The 23354-nt window shown below is 33.6% G+C and overlaps 1 protein-coding gene across 2 annotated transcripts in view; it reads left to right on the forward strand.

The window, feature by feature from the left end:
• LOC115765214 (longitudinals lacking protein, isoforms A/B/D/L) overlaps positions 1-13307 on the forward strand; it is a 127863-nt gene extending 114556 nt beyond the window's left edge. Inside the window, exons 6-8 of one of the 2 annotated variants that reach the window (XM_030708658.1) lie at positions 11335-12163; positions 12230-12313; positions 13094-13307. In XM_030708658.1, coding sequence (XP_030564518.1) covers positions 11335-12163; positions 12230-12313; positions 13094-13242 — 1062 coding nt within the window. In that variant the 3' untranslated portion in view covers positions 13243-13307. Of the gene's footprint in view, positions 1-11334; positions 12314-13093 lie in introns of both variants that reach the window. The other variant, XM_030708657.1, reaches the window with a different exon arrangement.
• Positions 13308-23354: the final 10047 nt, after the last annotated feature.

Genomic DNA, 23354 nt, shown 5'->3' on the forward strand with positions numbered 1-23354 from the left:
CCCATTTCAGAAGGGTTGCATTTGAAAAAGTCGTAACAGTGTTGCCAAATTGAGTAAATATTTTAATAACCTAATTTCGCACTTAAACTACTTGAATTTGAAATTTCAAGGCTGTGGCCAGATGGAGCAAGTCTTTTATTTTATTCACAACACATTTAAATAAGTATATATATTGTTGTTCGCAATAAATATTGATATTTTAACAATAACTAAAGAGTTGCCAGATCTATTTAAAGCCCAACTGGCATAGCTTGCGATCCAATTCAATCTAATTGCCCAGCTCAGCTTCAAAAATGATAAGCTTCCTTTTATAATTTCGTTGCGTGCTTTTGGGCGCACACTTCTTCGTCTACATCTGCTTGCTGTCGCGTTTCAAGTTCTTGGCCAGCGCGTTGCAAACTACTCAATTCCTTTAAGCCCGTGCGGCTCAGCTCCAGCTCCAGCTCCAGCTCCAACTCAGCTGTCTCCTGCCGCCGCTCGATACGCCTCTTGCTGCATTTAATGTCTGACTTTTGTTTCGACTGCTTTGTTTTTTTTTTTTTTTGTTTTTTTTTGTATCCTTCGACTACTTTAGCTGTTTGCATTTGCTGCGCAGCACGAAGCTGCCTCTGTGCGTGTGTGTCTGTTTCTGTGTATGTGTCTGTGTGTATTTTATTTTTATTAAAAATCAGCCAAAAGCGCAGCCCACAACAGACGAAACCCCCGTAGCCAAAACGTCAAGCGGCACACAAAAAAAAAATAATATACATACGTATATTAAAACAAAAAATATTACAAAACACTGCTAGCAAAACAAACACACACACACACACACACACACACACACACGCACATGCACACGCACACACAGTCAAGTGAAGGCCCGAAAAAGCGAGCATTGAAAATATGCTTGCATACTTTTGCGCGCGGCCGCTGCACATCCATATGAGCATCTGCAATGTATGTGTGTGTGTGTGTGTGTGTGTGGGTATTATTGTTGTGTGTTTGCATTGCTATTCGTCGTCGTCGCCGTCGCTGACTCACAAAAAAACGGCAGCAAAAAATTATAACAATACATAATAATTTGAGCAAAAATATTACGAAAAAATATTTCAAATAGTCGCTTCCGCTCTAACGGTTTCTGCTAACCCCGCACGACGGCCCCACAAACAAAATGTAATCCTTTGCTATCTGCTGTGCCGCGTCTCTCTCTCTCACTCTCTCTCTCTCTCGTTGTGTGTGTGTGTGGGGTCTACTCTTGCCACATGCGTCACATGCGTCATCTATTGCATCTATTTTGGCGGCTGTTTTGCTGTGGCGGAATAGGAGATTGGTGGCGCCCCGGGCATATGGCAAAGGGGGATAAACTGGGCAGGTGGCAGCTGCTCAAAGGCCGCGCAACGGGTTTCATTAAAAATGCGATTTTATATTAAAAATGGCAAAACCAACAAGCGTCAGCTTTAAGGGTGCAACCAACAATGCAACAGAAACTAAGAGAAACAAAAAAAGAAAAAAAAGGGAAAAAATGGCAGCAAAGCCCAACCAAAATGCAGCTAAGTAAAATTCCAACACAAAACGAATAAAACTAAAAAGAAAGAAACCAATAAGAGGCAAATGCTAGTTAGATGGACGACAAATAGATACCCTTTATGCTTATAGCAACTGAAAAACTTTAGTATAGCATCGGAGTTTATTAATCGGAAAACAATTACTTTTGCAAGTTTTTCATATATTTATAAACATATATAAAGCTTAGTAATTCCCTTATATGACATAATTGGCAATTTTAAGAGAAACAAAAATTACGCTTTCTTTCGAGATAAGGACCAAAAAAATACAACTCACGCTTTCTTTTAAGAAAGGCGTTAAAAAATACCACACAGAATAGCAACACTGACGTCATTTTTAGAGTAACCGCTAAAGAGAGTTGGCAGAGTTGCTTTGAAAGCATTTTAAGAAATTTGACTTTGATTTTTTTATAAAATGATCAATGCAATAGCTCGTGAACTGGTTCGATTGAAACTTAAATCAAATCAATTAAGAATCCGAAGCGAAACATATGTTTCTTTTAAAGAAAATAAGTTCGCTTGAAAACATATAAGCCTTAAAGGCTTAGAAGAAGAAAGCTTAAGTTACTTTGAATGCCAACTATTGCATTCATCTCACCTGGTTTCTTGGCTGTGTGGAAGACCAATTAAACGAATCCAACCTTAAGGCAGCATGAACAGACCCTGTCATATAAACGGATGTCTGCTTCAATGTGTTACACATTGCGTGACAAAATGATAAGACCTTTGGCCTGGGCTGGATATATATATATATATATATACATATATATGTATATATATATATATATGTGCATCAGAAGGCCGACGACCGTCGAAAATTGTCGTGCCAAGAACCCAAAAAACCAAAACCAGACGCACATCGATCGATATTTGATTATTATTATGGCGACGACGAAAAGTCGCAAGACGATGACGCAGACGTTGACATGGAGGCCTGGACGTTGGCGGGAATGGTTGATGCAGCTCAGTGACGGCGGCGGCGGCAGCGGCGGCGGCAGCGGCGGCTGCAGTGGGTGCGGCGCGTGGGCTGGTCTGGACGCTGACTGACAGAAAGCAGTCAGGACATTAAATTCATTGAGCGCAGGAGAAAGAGACTCCCAGCAAGCGGCTGTCGTCTGTGGGTCTGATAATGATTCCATTAGCCAAAAAGGTGGCGCATTGAACTTGCAACGGTTCAACGACATGCGTCTAAATGAGACTTGGGCGTTGCGACTCGCACTCTCTCTCTCTCCCACTCTCTCTCTCTCTCTCTCTCTCTCTCTCTCTCTTCGATTGGCAAGCTATTGGGAAAGTGTGAGTGAGGCATCTGGTTAAAGATGCGAATGCTTGGCCTGCGTAATGTGATACAAGTGGCTTTTCGACCACACACGCTTGCACACACACACACACACACACACATGTGACCCAGTTTGCAGCCTTATTGAATATTGTGCCGCATTTCGTTTGTGGCGACAACCAAATGCCCCAAACTCGACAAAAAAAAAATAAAAATGTAACCACAAATCCTTGGGCAAACGCTCCACACTGCAATTTGCCTAATGGAAACCTACGGCAAAAGGTTGCCTAAAAGCCAAATCACGCAACATTGCCACATGACACATAGATGAATACTACATCTATACACACTTCATACATATATATAAATATATAGTCGCAGCAGTTGGCAGCGTTTGCTTTCTAAGTTAGTGGTCCACTGGACTCTTGACCACTGGGCCAAAAGCCAAAAGCCACACATCGAAAATGAAAATGTTAAAGGCTTGAAAACAGATAACTCATTTCATTTGCATTCGATTTTGGGGCACAAAGTGTCATTCACCTCGCAGCTCAAAATCCTGAAAATGCAAGCATGTGACGAGAGTAAATTAGAAATAGAAAAGTAACGAGTGACGTTACTTAGCTCAAAACAAGTAACGAGTGACGAGACTCAGCTTTGAACTGTTAGGAAAGTAGCGACTGACGTGACTGAGCTAGATGACCCAGATAGAAACGGTAAAACAGGTAAAAAGTGACAAAACTTAGCTAGAAATAGTAAAGTAACGAGTGACGAGACTCAGCTGAAACCGAAAAGAAAGAAACAAGGGACGAGTGACAAGACTCCACTAAAAATGTGCAAGCAACGAGTGACGCAACTTAGATTAAAATCGTGGAGAAAGCAAACAAAATAACGTGAATGAGCTGGAGATAGTAAAGTAACGAGGGATGTGAGAAACGCTAAAGTCTTCAGTCAACTCGATAGTTATGCAGCAGTAATATTTATTTATTAAATACTGATGGGTATTTTGCCTAAAGAAAGCGTAGTCAGGACTCGAGAGCTGATCTGTATCCACTATGGTAAATTGTTTCCTGAATAACTTCGTTGTTTGTAATTCGCTCTTTATGACTTTTAAAGAGCTTAAATGTGGCACTGAGAAAGGTGTGTATGCCATAGTCGAAAGCCTTGTCTTAAAAGATGCTTCTTTTACCTATTCGGGTCGGAAAAAAACTATATTATTCCCATATATATCATCCATTTCCAATTGGTAGGGGCTCCTTTTTATTTGTCTCTAAAATATCTGCGTCGTTTTTCAAAAATTTCCACAATTTCTTTGTTTTTTATCTTGAAACGAAGTCTTAAATATGAATCGCTTGTTTCTCTCAATCAAATTATGAAGTTTGTTTCTAACTTGTCCTGAAATTTCTCATACTTTCTAATTTTACTTAATGTATAAACTCCTAAATTAAATATTTTTGTAATATTTAAATACATTTAAGCTTTACTCATACGCACACACAGACACACACACAAACACACACACACATTTATATTTATAAATGTATATATATATATATTTATATATTTACTGTAACTTGTAGCTTTATCAACTTGTATATGGCATGTTTTATACTATTCATATATATAGATATATATTTTTTAAGTACCTACTCTCACATTAACATTAAAAATACCAAAAATACCAAAAAACAGTAAAAAAAAATTTAGATTTTGCGCTTTATAAAAACCAAAAACCGTATAAAACCAAAAATCCCTAACAAAATTATCAAAATTCAAAAAAAGAAGCCACAAAAAACGGAATTCAAATAACAAAATTTACTTTAAACCGAATAAACAAAATTGACTGCACATAAATTTGGATCATACCCGAATTGAGAACCATCCCGAAATTTGAATTGACATTTTGTTTTTATACTTGTTAAATATGATTTCATGCCAAAGAAACCTTCTGGAAAGCCAAAAAAATAATTTAAAAAAAATACTTTGCACATTTTTCACTAGTCAAATATTTAAGTTAGTTTTTCTTTCATTTAATTTTTCTATTTTAAATACTTTGCAAATATTTTATATAGTATAAGTATATTAATGTATGTAATTTTTGCTACTTGCTGTCTTTGTCTTACACGCTCTCTGCTCTGCCTCGCTATCTCGCTCTAAGCTCTTTCTGTCTCTTTTTTTTCATTCATTCTCTCTCTCTCTCTCTCTGTCTATCTTTCTATCTATTTAATTAACTATATACTCGTATCTATTAAAATATTTCAATGTGTCAAACTGTGTGTTGTGCTTTTACATACTATATTATAATAATCCAAATCAAGACATACCAAAAAATTAAAAAATAGATGAAAAAAACATTAAAGAAATGCTTAGAAGAAGAAGAATCAGCAGCCATTTTGCCTAGTATATTTACTACAACAACTTTCCCATCAATTCAACCTAGAAAACAAGAGGGGTCCAGTAAAAACCAAACATGTTCCCTGAACGTTGTGCAATTAATAAAAAGAAAAACCAAAAAAAAAAAAAAAACAACAAAACATAAATATTATCTATAAAATGCATTAAATATAAACAAGAATATCGTACTAAAGCGCTTTTGGTGTTTTTTAAGTTACATAATGAAAACAAAAAAAAAAAGAAACAAAAATCAACGAATCAATTTCGTTCAACAAGCAAACAGCAACAAATGCAAAAAAAAAAACCAAAATCAAAAAAAATTAACAACATTGATGCTATACACATACACACACATACACACACACACACACATACACTCGTATACATATCAATGTATTTTTTTCTGATATATCTATGTATTATCTAAATGTGGAACGCTTTTACATAAATCGTTCGTTCGTTGTTCGTTTATGTAAATGGTAAATGTGTGTTCTATTTTTCCATAAGCTAAATGTATTTATTTTCGTTATATTCTATGTGAAATTTTCAATAATACATATTTATATATATGTATGTATGTCTGTATGTATGTATACTGTATATGATTTTCGTTGTCTTAGCATTTCATTTTTTCAAATTTTCAATAAATTGCATTCTTATTAGTTCAAATAATATTCAAATTAAAAATAAAAAGTAAATTGTTACAGGTGAGCTAAATAGAGTGAAGAATGTGACGAGTAACGAAGAGTGACAGCTAGAAACGCTGAAGCAAGTAAAGAGTGACGAGGCCGAGCTAGAAACAGCTATGAAAAAAAGTAACGAGTGACGAGACTCAGCTAATAACAGTCAAGAAAGCAGCGAGTGACGAGACTTAGCTAGAAAAAGTAAAGTAACAAGTGACAAGACTCTGCTGAATACCGTCATGAAAGTAACGCGTCATGTGCCTGAGGTAGACCTAGTAAAGTAATAACTAACGATACTAAGCTAGAAACTGTTAAAAAGTAACGATAGACGACATTTGGCTCAAACCGTAAGGAATGTAACGAGTGGCGAGTCTTAAATGAAAATAGTTATGTAACGGATGACGAATCAATAAAGTTACGAATGGCGTGACCGAGCTAGAAATAGTAAAGTAACGAGTGACGAGAATCAGCTCAAAACAGTAAAGAAAGAAACGAGTTAAGTGACTTAGCTAGAAATAGTAAAGTAACGAAAGTCAAACCTCACCTAAGAACAGTTAAAAACATAAAGAGTGACGTGAGTTTGCACAGTTCGTGAAGAAATTAATTAATGACGCGACGCAGCTCAAACCCATGAAAAAAAGCGAGTGACGAGACTTACCTAGAAATAATAAAGTAAAGAGTGAAGAGACTATGCTTAATCCGTGAAGAAGGTTGCGTTTAACGTGACTGAGATAGAAAGATTAAAGTAGCGAGTGAAGAGACTCAGCTCAAAACAGTGACGAAGGGAGCGAGTAAGAAAGACTAATGTAACGGGTGACGAGACTGAGGTCAAAACAGTATAGAAAGTAACGAGGGCAGTGACCCAGATGGAAATAATAAAGCAACGAAAGAGACTCACGTAAGAACAGTTAGAAAAGCAACATGTGACGAGACGCAGCTAATATCCACAAAGGAAGAAGCACGTAAAGTGACTGAGCTAGCAAAAGTAAAAGAACGAGTGATGAAACTTCGCTAGAAATAGTTTTGTAACGAGTGATGTGATTTAACTAGAAAAAGTAAAGTAACGAGTGATGCGACTGAGCTAGAAACACTATACAAGTTAGCGAGTATCAGTAATAATTCACAAACAACGAGTAACGACGAGCAGTGCATTAAGCAACGGGCAACCATAACCATTGAACTAGAACAATGTGTAGATTAAATACCCTCTCGTCCAGAAGCCAGAAGTTTACTACCAAATAACAGGAAATACTCGTTCTTAAGTAACGCGAAGAAGCTAGCTAAGCGTTAAATATTTCAATTATTAATATTATAGTTAATGAAACCTTAGAAAATTGTAAGGAAACTGAAAAGAACTATTTACTAAAGAGTTGATAGTTATGCATAAAAAATATGCATAAGCTGCAAAGACATTCGTTTCTCGTTAAACATTTGGTTAACATTTTTAGTTCTCCTGCTTTGCACTCAGCCTCCTTCAATTTCCTTTTTTTGCCAGGGAATTTGCCAAACTTAAAATTTATTTCCATTTATATCTCTTGGTTTCTTTGTGTGTAAGTCATTTTGAGCGTGTGTGTGTGTGTGCGTGTTTGTTGTATTTTACCTGTTGATGTTTTGTACCTCGATGTTGTTCAAGAACGTTGTTTATTTTCGTTTTGTTCTTTTCATAAATTCTCTATCTCTCTCTCTCTCTATCTGTCTATCTGTCTATCTGTCTATCTACCTATCTATCTATCTGTCTTTTTCTTTTTTTTTTCTAACTGTCTGTCTCTCTCTCTCTCTCTCTCTCTCTGTCTATTTGTCTAATTCTTTTTAACAACTAACTAACTCGCTCTGTCTGTTTTAAAAATATATAATATACTCGTATATATACATAATAAATGCCTTTGTACCATATCATTTATTGTTGTTGTACTCTAAAGGTATTTAAAACTAAGCTTCAAATTCAAATTCAATAAGAAATTCAAACGAGTGAACCAATGTGAACAGCTGTGTTTACAACTATTCTAAACTAAACCCATTACTATAACGTGTTTATATGGCATATTATGTATATGTATAAGTTTACAGCTCTGTCTATTACTCTAGGTATATAACAGTGTGCATATATATAGACATACATGTGTACATATGAATATATATTATTTGTGTATAATATATAAACGTGTGTATGTATTGGTTTATGTATGTGTCTAACCAATTTAATTAATCTATTTAAAAATAAAATCCAAATACTTTTGTATTAATCTGTGTCGACCTTCGTTGAGAACGTAAGAGCGTATGGCATTGCCAACAGTTAACAGCGAAACGTAGGCGTTGCCAGCTTTCATTAGAGATGTGCACAGGCGCTGCCAGCTGTCACGTGTGACTTGCCTGAATCCCTGCAACATGTTTAAGGTGTGTTGAGTGTGCGCAATGCCCGGACAATTGTTTTGTCAATATATTTCCCCAGCCAGGTCCTGTAAACGCTGACCAAAGAGTTCTTTCTGTAACTGTACTTTGATTTCCCGCTTGTCTGTTGGCTTCTTTAATTTGCACACAGTTGGCAACTCTTCAAGTTAATTGCGGCATATTTCTGATTCATTTCCCTTTGTTTTACGTTGTATTTAAATCAGTTTGATTGATTTTACTTGCATATTGTTGGGTAACGTTTTTGTTTTGTTCGTTAATTTTGTTTTTTAAATTGTTTTTTGTTTTTGTTTATAATATTGTCAAGAAGTTGATCTTCGGTTTTTTGAAAATGGCTGTACTAAACGAAATCTCATGCGTTGTTTCTTGTTAAGATTTCCTGTATTGGATGTATCGAGAAATCCATGGGAATCCCAAGTGCTCTCAACTGGCAAGCTACACACTGTATATGAAAGGACATTGAAACTTAATTCGAGTTCCCATCTTCCGCAGGCAAAAAAGGAAAAACTTCTTGAAAATACTTTTTGAATTTCAATTATTTTATGGTTTTTTTTTTTCAACTTAAAAAATATTCATTCGATCTTAAAAAAAAAGAACACGATTTGGCCCAACAAAAGCTTCGGAGCTGCTGAGTTTGTTTTCTATTGTTTCCAAAATGTTGTATGTTTATTTTATTTTATTTTATTCTATTCTATTCTATTTTTTTAATATTTGTTTTTGGATAAATTTGAATATTTTGAAAGCGGCGGCAGTCACGAAACTGTTTTTGATTTTTTCAAAATTTCTTTTAAGCATTTTTATCATATTATTTTTAAATAAACCAAATTTCTGAACAACAAAATTTTGACGCAAAAATTGGCAAAACAAACAAGTTTTTCATTCTTATCAATTATTTTTTTGTTGTTGTTGTTTGTTTTATTTCTTTTTTGGTTTTGAGCAAAAGTTAAAAAGCAAAGAAGAAGTAGGCAAAAGTACGTTTAAAGAAAAAAAAACTTCTTTTTTCATGAAAATTGTTGAAAATATTTTCGTTTTGTTTTTTCGAATTTTTTTTTTGCCAAATCAAAATTTTGTTCGCTTTCTGTCAAAGAATTCGTTCGAGTAAAACCTTAAATTGAAATAATCTTAAAATTAAACAATTACTGAAATCGCGCATCCGAAACTTAACAAAATTCTTTTGCAAGTCGTGCAAAATGCAGAGCGTGAAACTTAAGTTAAACACATTTTTTACAATAAGTTTGAACCGAAACCAAAAAATTTATGTTACAAAAAACCAAAACTCACGAAAAAAAAAAAGGCAAACACAAAAAATATGTAAAACAAAAACCAAAATAAAACAATGAAATAAAACAAACCAAACAAATAATGAAAAGCAAAATCAAATAAAATACAAAAACAAAAATCTCAATACTAACGTACGATTATGCGACGTTTTTCGAACAACGCCCAAACAAAAATCGAAATTCAACTTCTTGAAAAACAAAAACAGAAATATATATATATATACCTGCATATATCTTATATATATCGAAACTTTTGTATCGAAATTTCAGAAATGCAACTAACTTACAATAAAAAAAGAAAAAAAAAAACAAAAAGAGATCAATATATATTTATGAAAAATTAAGAAAAAAAAAGCAGTTATAGATAATAAAAAACAAATACACAACGAAAGACATGCTGAAACCCCCCTCTTGTTTTTACTGGCAGCAGCTGCCAAGTTGAAAATTAATAATAAACAAAAGTAAAGTAAAGTTAAGAGTTCCGTGCTTGAACTTGAAATAAGATAGCAGAAGCGCAGAGCTAAGAGAGAGCGTCGCCAGCTGAGTCCTGGCGGCCATTTTGGCTTTTGCAGTTAGTTTCCACTCTTCCACTTCTATAATAATATTCAGATATATCATTTACTTTTTTTTTCTCTCTAATTTGTTTTCCTATTTCGAATTGTTTCATTGCAAAAAGAAAAAAAGTATTAAAAATGAAATAAAAATAAAACAAATTAAAACTTTGTAATGATTTTTTGTTTTTTCTATCTATCTCTTTCTTGCCATATATATATATATATATATTTATATATATATACACGTATATCTATATATATATATATATATATATATATAAATAACTTTTTCTTTTTCTTTCGTATACTTAAATTAAAATAAATATATATATATATATATAGAGTATACAGATTGTAACTTATTGAAAGCGAGAAGAGGCAGACTTAAAATTACAGCTAATTTGTTTTTCTAACTGTAAACGTAACTTCTTTGATATTCAGTTGAAATATGTTTTTTGCAGGCTTCAGTCAGCGAAAAATCGTATTGTTTTTTCTATTATATGGTTCTGATTCAGATTCTTTTCACTTTCGTTGCAATTATTTTGAAGCTCCTTCCACTATATAAATATATATATTTCTCTCTCTCTCTCTCTCTCTCTCTCTGTTTCTTTCTCCATCTAAACCTCTCTATCCATATATATACTTATAAATATATATGTATATATATATATACTTATAAATATATATGTATATATATATATACATATGTAGATATATATGTATATATATTTAACTATATATATATATTTATATATAGCATATCTTTATGTCTCTCCTTTTCGCTGTCTCTAAAAGTAAAAGTACAACAACAGAAAGTTATGTAAACAAATTTTGTTTCATTTTTTTTCTTACATTAATTTTTTTGTTGATTTCCTAAATGAGGTAAACAAAAATGCAGTAAAAATAGAGAAAATCTAGTTGTAAAGACAAAGAAAACGAAGAAAAGCAAAAAAAATGAATGAGAAGCGATTTAAGCAATAACAAAAAAAAAAACAAAAAAAAAAAAAAAATGGCACTCATATCGATAACAAGCAGAGAGATAAGCAAAAATTATCGATCGATCGACTGCAAGCAAAAACTGAAACTGAAAATACCAAAACTAAAAAAAATACCAAAAATTGCAAAATACAAAACAAAACAAAAAACGAGACGTAGTAAAGAAGTTGATGTTGGATTTTTGTTTGGTGTTTGTTCCAGGAAACGTCCGAATCGCCCCAACAACACGCTGTGGGCGTTGGCGCGGTCCTCGGCGGCGGCATGAGCAGCAGCAGCAGCAGCAGCGCAGCCGCCGCCGCAGCCGCAGCCGTTGCCGCCGCAGCCGCTGCCCATGAGCAGCAGCCGCAAACGTCGCCACCGCCGCCGCTGAACCTGTTGCCGTGCATCTACTGCGGCGCCGCCTTCCCCAACCAAAGCAAACTCACGCGTCACGTGCTCTCGCACTCGCTGAAGACGCTCGAGTACCGCGAGCCCACCTCGCACGCCGCCCTCCTCCACTCGCAACTGCGGACGGCGCACGACCTCAACATGAGCCATCTGTCGCAGCCGTTTGCGTTCCAGGCCGCGATGGCGGCCAGCGCCGGCAGCAGCGATCCGCAGGAGCAGGCGGCCGCTGTGGCCGCCGCCTTGGGCATAGAAATGGAGATAGCCCTGCACGGCGTCAGCTGCACCATACAAAGCTTGACGGCCAGCTGCCTGGAGGCAGCCGCCGTCAGTGGGGCGCCCGGCTCAAGCGGTGCCAGCGGACGCCTCGGATTGGGCGGCTCATCGACATCCGGAAATGGTGGCATTGCGGCCACATCCGCTGGCCTTCTGCTGGGCAGCGGCTCTAGCTCTGCCGCTGCCGGTGGCAGTGGCTGCGGTGGCAGTGGCGGCGGCATGGGCGGTAGTGGTGGCGGTGGTGGTGGCAGCGGCGGCGGACGCTCCTCGTCGCCCTCAACGTCTGCCGCAGCGTCGGCAGCGGCGCAGTGCGGCTCGTCGGCCGCCTCGTTGCTCGGCGCGTCAAGTGATCCGAATAGTGTTGTCATGTGTAAGTTCTGTGCTAAAAGTTTTCCCGATGTTACATCACTGATCACGCATTTGTCGGTACATACAGGTGATCGACCATTTAAATGTGAGTTTTGTGGCAAAGCGTTTAAGCTGCGCCACCACATGAAAGATCATTGTCGCGTGCACACGGGTAAGTCTCCAGCAACGATCCATAAGTGAGATCAATTTATATCTGCATACACATATATATATACATATATATATATATATATATATATACACATTTATCACACTGACATTACATATTTCATTTCATTGTTAACGCTTTAAGCTCTTTAAACGCTTTTCAGGTGGCCCTATTTCCCCTTTGTTCAACTTTTTTTCGGTTTACCAATCAACTCTCGCTTAAACATTCAGCTCTATGGCTTTCTAAGCTGAGATGTCGAAGCTTATGAAAGCTCGATTAAAGCTCTTAATGAGCTTGTGACTACCTTATGGCTGTAAGATTGTGGTTAATCTAGCCATAAAAGCGTAACCTAACTAAACAGTTTTTCTATTAAGCTTAAAGCTCATTTGAGCTTTACACTGAGTTAGGCTTTTTGCTAAGCTCTTCATGAGCTGTTTTATCTAAATGGAAAAGCTTCTCACCTTCAACTCCATTTGTAGCTTTTCAAGCATTCGAAGATTCCTTTGTAAATATTTGTAGGAAGACCACAACTTTAAGAGCTATTCCACAATTCACTTAAGCCGAAAGCATTTGAGCTTTCCGGACATCAGTGTTGCCTCAAAGTTCACATTTACTCCATTACACACACACACACACACACACACACACTCGCACATACACTGCATTTATATGACTAGCCCTTGATATTTATCCTTTATCTGACATATTGTACTTCCTTTTGTGGCCCCGCAAAAAACAAAACAAACAACAACAAAATTTGCTCGTTTTGTGTGGGAATTGCAGGTGAACGACCCTTCAGATGTCAAATGTGCGGGAAAACTTTCTCGCGCTCGACGATCCTCAAAGCGCATGAGAAAACGCATTTTCCCAAATATGTACGAAAGTTTTTGTCACCCAGCCCGGTCGATACAAAGGATGAACTACCGCAATAGTGAAACGATTTTAGTTTGTTATTAAATTATTATTATTATTACTACTACTATTATAATAATAACAACAATAACAACAACAACAACAATATCAGCAACAACAACAGCAGCAACAACAACAACAACAACAATGCAAACTATTTGCATAATAACAACAATTACAACTACAATTGAAAAGAGCGAGACAACAATATTAACAACAGCAACATCAGCAGCAGCAGCAGCAGTTAAAGCGGCAGCAAAGCAGCAAGAATGAGATAGCAACAGCAACAATTTTTGACTTACTTAAGCGAAGAGCGCAAAGCTTAGAGACACACACAGACACACACACACACACACAGAACACACGAACACCCTTGCATATATACATACACATATGTGTATATAAAAATATGTACATATTTTATTACTTATATATAAACTAAAACTAAAAACGAGGCAAACAAAGAGAAAACAGCAAAAACAACAAAAAATAACTGGCAAATAGAATTTGCTCCCTTTTACTGAAGCGTAGCGCGTAGGAAAGAGACGGCCACACAAGCACACATACATATTGTAGGCAAGAGGGAGATAGATAAAGAGATCGCAAGCATGCATAATGCATATGCATTAATAATAAATATGTATATGTATATACATATATACATATATATCTACATATATATATATACACATACGATATATATAGCAGCATATGTCGAATTGTTGAAATTTATACCAAGAGCGATAATATTTTTTTTAATGCAAAATCACACCAACACACACAACAACACACGAGCACACACACACAAACTTATTTTATGTCTCCATTAACAAACTGAATATTAAAGAAAAAAAAGTGAAGAAAAGCATAAAGAAAAAAGAAAAATATGTCGTAATTCTAATTTAGTGCGAAAGAAAAAAAAACCAAGAAAAAGTTTAAGCGTTGATCATATTTTTTTTCTATACAATATTTTAGTAAAGAACAAGTGCAGCGTGCATGTTGTAGCAGGAATCTAATTAAAATTGATAAACATAATATACATATATATGTATATATATATGTGCGCAAATATATATATATATATATATATTTGTATTTTCAAAAGTATATATATATACATCTATAAGAGAACGTAAGACATATATACATAAAAGAAAGTAAACAACAACAAAAAATGAAAAAAAAAAACAAAAGTAAAAAATTATACTAAATTATAATGATATATATGCGTACGATAGTAATTGATATAGAAAAAGAACAGTGAACACGTGATGTAACTTTTTAAGTAATAATGATGATGTTGAGTATCATGATCAACATAATGATGATGATGATGATGATGATGATGATGATGATGGAGTTGATAATGGCGATATTAGCGAGTTGATAATAATAACAAGTAAAATTAGTTTAACAAGTTAAAGATCTACATACCTATACATATTAGCAAAGCAGAGCAGAGCAAAGCAAAGTGAACTGTTAACAAAAAATTGCAGCATACTTTTGTGCGTATTTATTCATACAGAGTTTCCCTGGCTTGAATTAGACATAAAAGCAACTTGAGCGTATACCACATACATATCTACACACCTACACACACACGCACACACACACACACAACTTTTTAATGGCTTCTCAGCATTGTCTAAGCCCAATGCCAAGAATTGTCAAACAATTTCGTGTATAGAAATTGTTTCTATCCTCTCTAACAACAGGTGGCGCCACGTGCTTGACAATTACCAACCTGCATAAATATTGAACTAAATATCGAAATTTACTCACGCACACACACAGCCACATGCATATGCTCGTGTATGTGCTTGTATATAAGACAAACGTAATAAATTTTTAGCCACATATACACCCACAACCCAATATACAGTGCATATATATATATACATATATATATATATGTATATATACATACCATATATCTATATACAATATTTACATAAACGTATATGGATACTAAAAATCCTTGGATACTACTTGCAGCAGTAAAAAAATGAATACATCAAATGTAAGGCACACTCGGAAGAGGAATATTTGAAATTTAAATCATGGAATACAGACATACGCGTGAATTATGCAAAGCAGCAGAATTACATAGAATATCTGTGATCTTAAATATATATAAATATATATATATATATATACTTATATATATATATAAAATATATACACACACATATTGTACATACATATGTCTTTATTAATATTAAACTAATCGAAAATCTATTGAAGAAAAAAACCCAAAAATAAAGGCACGCATCGTAGCACCTGGGCATAAAATTTCAATTTCAACATTGGTTCAATTCCAAATTCTCAGTTTTAATTAATTGCATATTGTTATATATACACACACATATGCAATTATTGATCTCCCGCCCTCACCAGACCCCCCCCCCCCCTTGCTCGTTTTTCATAGCAATTGATTTATAGCTGGAAACACAATTCGCCAGACTGCGTTGTAGAATATGCCTTTGAAAAGTTGATATGAGAAAAAGGGAAAAATTCGTTTATTTGTAGGCTTCTGCAACTGGCCAGAAATTACTAGAAATGGTTGATATCATGATTGTTTGACAGCTAAAGCACGGTGCAAGATATCTCCAGCATCAGAAATAGTATCTGCTTTAACTAATTGGTAACTAATCAAATGCTCAAGCTATAGCAGCGATATGGTAGGGCCTATTGATAGTATCTTGTATTAATCAACATGAATCAAAATTCTTTGCCTTGAACTTTGTTCTATTTACTTTTCAAATTTTAAAAGGCTTTGCTAGGTTTATCTTTTGGCAGACATACAAGCTTTACACACACACACACACACGAACATACACACACACACACACCAACAAACACACTGTAAAACCCAAAGTAGCTACGTTCGCTATGAATGCAAAATTTTGTTGCCTACTTTTTGGGGGCGCACACATGAATCGAAAGTGTCGACAAATGTTTGCAGCTTTTTCACTCAGTTTACTTTGCTTTGACCAAACAAACAAAGAAACAATAACAGCAACAATATAAACACATTATAAAACAATAGACAAAGAGTTATATATATATTTTTTTTTAATTTTTCTGTAAATTTCGCTATTTAAAAACTTTGGCTAAACATTTGCTAAAATGAAAAATTTGATAGTTCTTAAGCAAAATTTTGTGTTATTATGTTTACATACATAAATGCATATATATATATATATATATATATATATATATATATATATCATATATATCCCGATTGCTATGAATACGAATATAATGCCGTTTGGGCAACGTGGTCGCAATATCGGTGTGCAACAACAAGAACAACAACAACTGGCAATTCCCAAGCGAATCGCATTACCTTTCTGCACATTTCAACCAGATGTTATATAGAGCCCAGCGCGAGTGTACAGCGAAAGCAAAAACATAAACAGAAACAAATACAAATACCAATACAAATCGATCTCAAAATTATAACAAAAGTAAATTATACTATAAAAGTAAACGGGTACACAAAGCGTATTGGGTGCAAACTCTGGCCAGACTATACACATACATATACACATACCTATATATATATATATATACACATATATATATATATATCTATGTACGTATATAAAGCGGTTAACTTCTGGGCGGCCGTGCGCATTTTGGGATCGATACAGTTGTCGATCTTTGCTGGCGGTGAGAGCAAATAAAAAAAAAACAAGAGGCAACAACAAAATGCGCGCATTAACAAATTGAAATCAATTAATAATAACGCAAGACACGCACGCTAGGCAAAATTCAAAATTCTAAATTTTAAAACAAACAAAAAAAACGCAAAACAAGACTTTTTCGGCAAACCAAAAAAAAAAAAGAGAAAAATACCAACAAAAAAAAAGAAACAAAAAACAAAAAACGTAGAGAAAAGGAAACAAAAACTTTGGATTAAACAATTTGGCTGTGATAGCATTAAAAAAACAAAACAAAACAAAAAACAAAAAAACAAATACGTGAATACGTATTGAAAACATTGAGAGAAGAAGAAGAAACGAAACTCAACAAAAAAATATTCGCTTTGCATTTGAAAAACGCTAAAAACAAACAAAAGATGGCGCCATAAGATTTTGTTGTTGGCTTATTATCTCGCAGGGAGCGCAGTATTAGAGAAAAACAAGACACGTGATGGGGGGAACAGGGGGAAAATAAAGAAAATGTAAGAAAACAAATAATAAAAAAACAAAAGTAAACAAAATGGAAACCCAACAGGCATCAATTCGATATTGTGATGTGCAGAATTTGTGCAAAAACAAAAGTTTTGCCCAAATAAAAATAAATACATAAATAACAATTTAAACATGAACATTAACATATAAAATAATAATAACAATATTATCAACAATATTATAACAAAAACAAAAAAAAAGGAGAGCAAACAAAATTTAACGTTTAGGAACAAAACAAAACCAAAATTGTGATTTTCGGCCTTTTAGAAACAAAATTATAAACAACAACTACTTAATAATTAATTAATATTTAAACGTAACCAAAAAAAAAAAACAAACAAAAAAATACAACAACAAAAAAGCAACAATTAAAAGCAAAGCTAAATAAGAAGAAAGCAAAAACAAAAAAAAATCGCTTTTGCAGCGTTTTTTAAGGGTACTTTTTGATTGGCTGGGCGAAGGTTAAATATATTATAAATATATTAAATAGAAACTCCTTATTTTTTGTACTAAATTTAAGGGGCCGCCAGAATGCGCACAGGCGACAGCCGCGTCGAAAGTGAGAGTGAAACATTCCAATCAAACTAAAAAGTAGAAGAATTCTGAAAGGTTTTGCCGCCAGCCACAAACATTGCGACCACGAAAATTGAAAATGTCTAGCTTGTTTTTTTTTTTTTTTTTTGAATTATACATTTAATAACATTTATTTTTTAACATATTATTTTTTTTATTATTATTTTTTTGACTGCACTGACAAGCCAACCATGTTTTATGCTCTGTGTCTCTACGAAACAAACAATTTATTATAATTATTGAAAATATTATATAAATATATATATATATATGATTTTTTTTTTTATATCTCTAATTTAATGTTTAAGCAAATGTTATTATTATGATTATTGTACCAACTTATATGAAATTTATTTAGCTTTAGCGCAAAAACAGCAAAAACAAAAACGAAAAAAAAAAACAAAAACAAAAACAAAAAACATGGCAACAACTTTAAGTTTATTTCATATTTCCTTTTTAAATGTATCCAAATCAATATTATTCAAACTTGTATGTTTTTTATGCTACTTCTGTTTTTCTGCGCTTAGTAAATACATAAACTATAACAAACAACAACAGCAACAACAACAACAACAACAACACACAATGAATTTGTAAGCTATATGAGAAAATGCAGTCGTAGAACTGGCAAAATTATTGTGACTACACCGCAAAAAAAACCACACACAAAAAAAAAAAACAAAAAAAAATAAGCAAAAAAATGATTTAAACAAAAAAAGAAACACAAAAAAATAAAAACCAAATTAAAAATTACAAACAAAAAATGAACATTTTGTTGATGCAATACAAATTTCGATGACGTTTTTGGGTTCTTTCTTGGTTCATTTTTCGCATATCATTTACATTCATTGTGTTACATTCTCCGACATCATTCATGCATACACACACACACACACACACACACACACACATACCTACATACATGCATACATACGTATATTTTAGATTGTATAATTGATTTCATGATTTTCTTGAATATTTCCTTATTTCCATAAGTTTAGCTGCTAAGTTTATATGAGTTTTATTTAATTTTTTTTATTAGACTTTAAGTTGTGATCAAAAGTTCCTTACTTTGGTTCCCCGCGCGCGCGCCCACCCCGCACCGTGGGCCTTATATTCAATGTTTTGTTAACTTGTTTAATTTCAAGACGCCATTTGAAAACACTTCAACAAGTTCCTTGACGACAGAATCATAGCAAAATATACAATTACAAATTTAAATTTATCAAATAGAAAACTCAAGAACTCGTAACACTCACACACACACACACACACACACACAGCTACAATTCTAAGCGGTAGCCAGTACAGAGCACAACATTTCATCGGTTATTATTATTGTTAATCCCCCTTTTGTCAATTTCTTTTTCTTTTTCTTATTTGCTTGTTTTATGATTAAGTTTTTTGTTGTATGTTGCCAGGTTTTGAATATGTATCGATATTGAGAAGCCACAACGTACTGCTTCAAGTAGTACACGCTAATACAAATTTTTAGTCAAAATTTTATGAAAATCACTTTTTAGGCAAAAACTAAACAAAACAAAATGTAGAGCGCTTTAGAACGAAAACAGAGACAAAAACAAAACATATTTAAATACAAAGAAATTTCATCGATTGTTTGGCATATTTAGGCGCACAGTTGAGTAAAACACCAAGCACAACAGCCTGCTGTGTACCATAGCCTTCTGCGCGCTTCTCAACACACATAAGTTTACTAAGATAAGAACAAAAGCAAACGAATAGCGCAAGAGCTGTGCACGCGTGATGCAGCCTTCTCGGCGATTCTCAACAAAATTAGACGCAAATTGAATATATAACAAAAGCAAAAATGTTTTTGCAAAGTAAGTAAGGACACATACATGCGAATACATACATATAAAATTAGCTTGTATGTGCGCAAACCAGCTTGAGTTTGTAAGAAGGGAGAAGAAGTTGTATGTCAGCTTCAGTTTGGTTTGAGTGCTCATCAGTTCCCTTAGTTATCAGCTAGCAGCACTAGCAGTAGAGGCATTACGAAATTAAGAGTTATAATCCAAAACAAACACACACACACTCACACACACACACACTCTGCAAATTGAGAGGAAAACGAAGCAGCGGAATATCATTAGGCGTGCAAAAATGCATTTTAAAGGAAACAGGAATTTAAATGATATATATATATATATATATATATATATAAATATATACATGTATATATATATGTATATATATATATATGTATATATATATATATATATATATATATACATATATACATATTTACATACATATACAATACATACAATAATAATATATTTCGAATAACCAGAAGTAAGCAAAGCAAGTTATTTATATATGAATCTATATATAACAAAAACAAAAAACAAAAAACATAAGAAATTCATATAAACACACACACACAGCCACACGCAATAGTATGTACTACTATATCGCATATATATGGCAAATCGAAGCTAAGCATGCTAATTATTCATTTGTACAGCAAAAAAAAAAAAAAAACAAAAACAAGTAGAATTCAATTCAGTGAGATTGACCTGACAACTAACACAACCACACACACACACACACACTCTCTCTCACACACACACACATAAATAGCAGAATAAGAAACAGTTTTGAACGTAGCTACATACACGACGTAAACGAAACAGAAACGTAACGTAACGTAACGTAAGGTAAGCGCCCGAATGGGCGCAGTACAGCAACATTTACGCTAGATTTGCATACAAGTCGAATTTATATAAATAAATACACACATACCAACACGCATACATATTACTAATCCAAACAATCTACTTTTAATACGTAAGAAACGAACTTAACTTTTGTTTCGAGTCCGCAAAAACAGACAAAAACGAAGAGCAAACACTTTTTGTCAAATATCTATGGATAGATAATATCTTAAACAAAAGCTTTGGCACACAACAATTAATATTTTTCGTATAATGAAAACCAAAAAACGCATAAGCACAAATCCAAAATTCAACTAAAACAAAACTATAAACAAAATGAAAACTTTGAAAAAATAAACAACAAAATCCAAAATCAAATTCCAAAACAAAAAAAAACTCAAAACTCAAAACTTCATCAAAAACCCAAAATACAAGTTTCGGAAAAACGTTTAAACAAAAAGCAGCAAAGCTTTTGCTCAAATACTTTCGGCATCATTTTGCGTACTATATTAAATTTTTGTTTTTGATTTTTAACAGCAACAACTATGCGTACACATACATAAACCATTAATTTAACAAAGAAAGTATATTTAAAAATAATAATAATAATAATAATAATAAAGAGTTTTTTGTCTAGCAGAAAAGTGCTCAGGGTAAACACAGATTCTTCCAATACAATATAACTAAACAGCAACAAGAACAACAACAAACAATATTTATATATGCATATATATATATATATATATATATATATATATATATCTATAGACATACATATATACAACAAGAACAACAACAACTACAACAACAAGCAACAATAGTACCAATATTCACAATTACAGTTACAAATCGATGAGAACCTCTTGTAAGCAAAATAATTGTTTACAACAAATTTTAATAAAAATACATACATATGCATATTGATAACTATTTTATAAATTGATGCATATTTTTTTTATTATAAAAAAACAACAACAACAAGACGAACAACAACAACAACAACAACAGCAAGCAGAACAAATCAACTATATAATTAAATGCAACAAACTATAAACAATAATAATAAATAAACAACAGTTAAAGAAGAAGAAGAAACATCAATTTATTTACACAAACCAATCGCAACAAGAATTATTAACTGATTTATACGAACGTCAACCATAAATGTTAAACAGAAGACTATAAAAATGACCCAAAAGTGAGCTCTTAATACTCTTAATACCTTATTAATTATACGTAATTTCGTTTAAAAAACAATTAAATGCAAGTCTCATCATTATTGACCACCAGAACCGAGAAGAACGCAAGCAAACAGAGAAATAGTTCAAACTAAACCCAATTATAATGTAGTACTTACCGATTAACAGATGCTGTTATAATAATTATCTTTAATATCTAATTCAATCCCAACCAAATGCCTTCTTTACAGTCGTAGTGTGTAATTATAACAATCCAATTAATTATAATTAAACATCTTCTTTTTTTTTTTGTAATAAAATCTCCCTGAAAGTGTGCTGCAGTTGGCACGGTTCGTTGCGGTTCCGCGAACCAGTTCCAATAGTTCAACTGACCATAGATACATTTTTAAAGACAATAAACCGAAACGCAACTCACTGCAGGGAATTGAGTATAAATTCGAATGCGCATATCAATTGATCCAATCCAATCACACAATGTTACATATAAATAGTTCAAATAAACCAGTTCAACAGCTAGCTTTCAAAGCCAACTGCTGGAACTAGTTCGCTGGGGAATTCGCAGACGGCAAACAGCTGTAGCACATTATGTTAAAACGAACGAACGAAAGCATAAACTTCGGTACGCCGAACTTGAAATACCCTTGCTGCAGTGCAGATTGTTTCAAAAGCAAAGTAAACCCAATCGTTCCTATATCATAGAAGAAATGAGCCAGTTCCGATTCATAAGACTACCAGTTCCGGCTTAGAAGAAAGCTATGATTAGCGCGGAACTGTACCAAGTCGTACTACGACTTATCGTTTTGCAAGGGTATTAGATCAGTTAAAACGAAAAACAAAAAAAAAAAAACAAAAAAGGAAAACCAAACAAAATAGCAACACAAATGTACCCTGTTGACAGAATGCCTTCTTCTACACATTCACATACATAATCACCTACAATACAAATAATTTAAGACTTATAAACATGTGAAACGTACAACCTTGACCGATAAATAATAGCCACAATTGCGTACATAATATAAAGCTGATATATCGATATATATATATATATATATATCGATAGACAATTGATGATAAATATACATAAATATGAAACGATTTGTTTGTTCCCTATATCTATATATACATACGTACTTGCTTCTGTTTGTTTTGTTTAATTTTTTTTTTTTTTTGTATTCTTCTGACCCTTTGTTCTCTATTTAAATAATTGTTAATGCAGAATTAATTATAATGAGCTAGCATTAAATATACAATTGTTTCTTTGTGCAGAATAACTTATTTTCTTACAATATAAAAATATGCCTTTTTGTGTTCGTTAGTTACTTTTGAATAAGCGAAACTTGTAGAAACTCAGCCGATAAATGATAATAGAGAGCCGTTAAAAGGATGTGAGCAGTTAAAAGAACCCCAAAAACCGATCAACGATAACCGATTAATAGATAAACATATGAAAAATCGAAATAACTATGCAGTGAAATACAATAAA

The sequence above is a fragment of the Drosophila novamexicana genome, unplaced genomic scaffold, assembly GCF_003285875.2.
Source record: "Drosophila novamexicana strain 15010-1031.04,08,12 unplaced genomic scaffold, DnovRS2.1 tig00000932-arrow-arrow-pilon, whole genome shotgun sequence".
NCBI lineage: Eukaryota > Metazoa > Arthropoda > Insecta > Diptera > Drosophilidae > Drosophila > Drosophila novamexicana.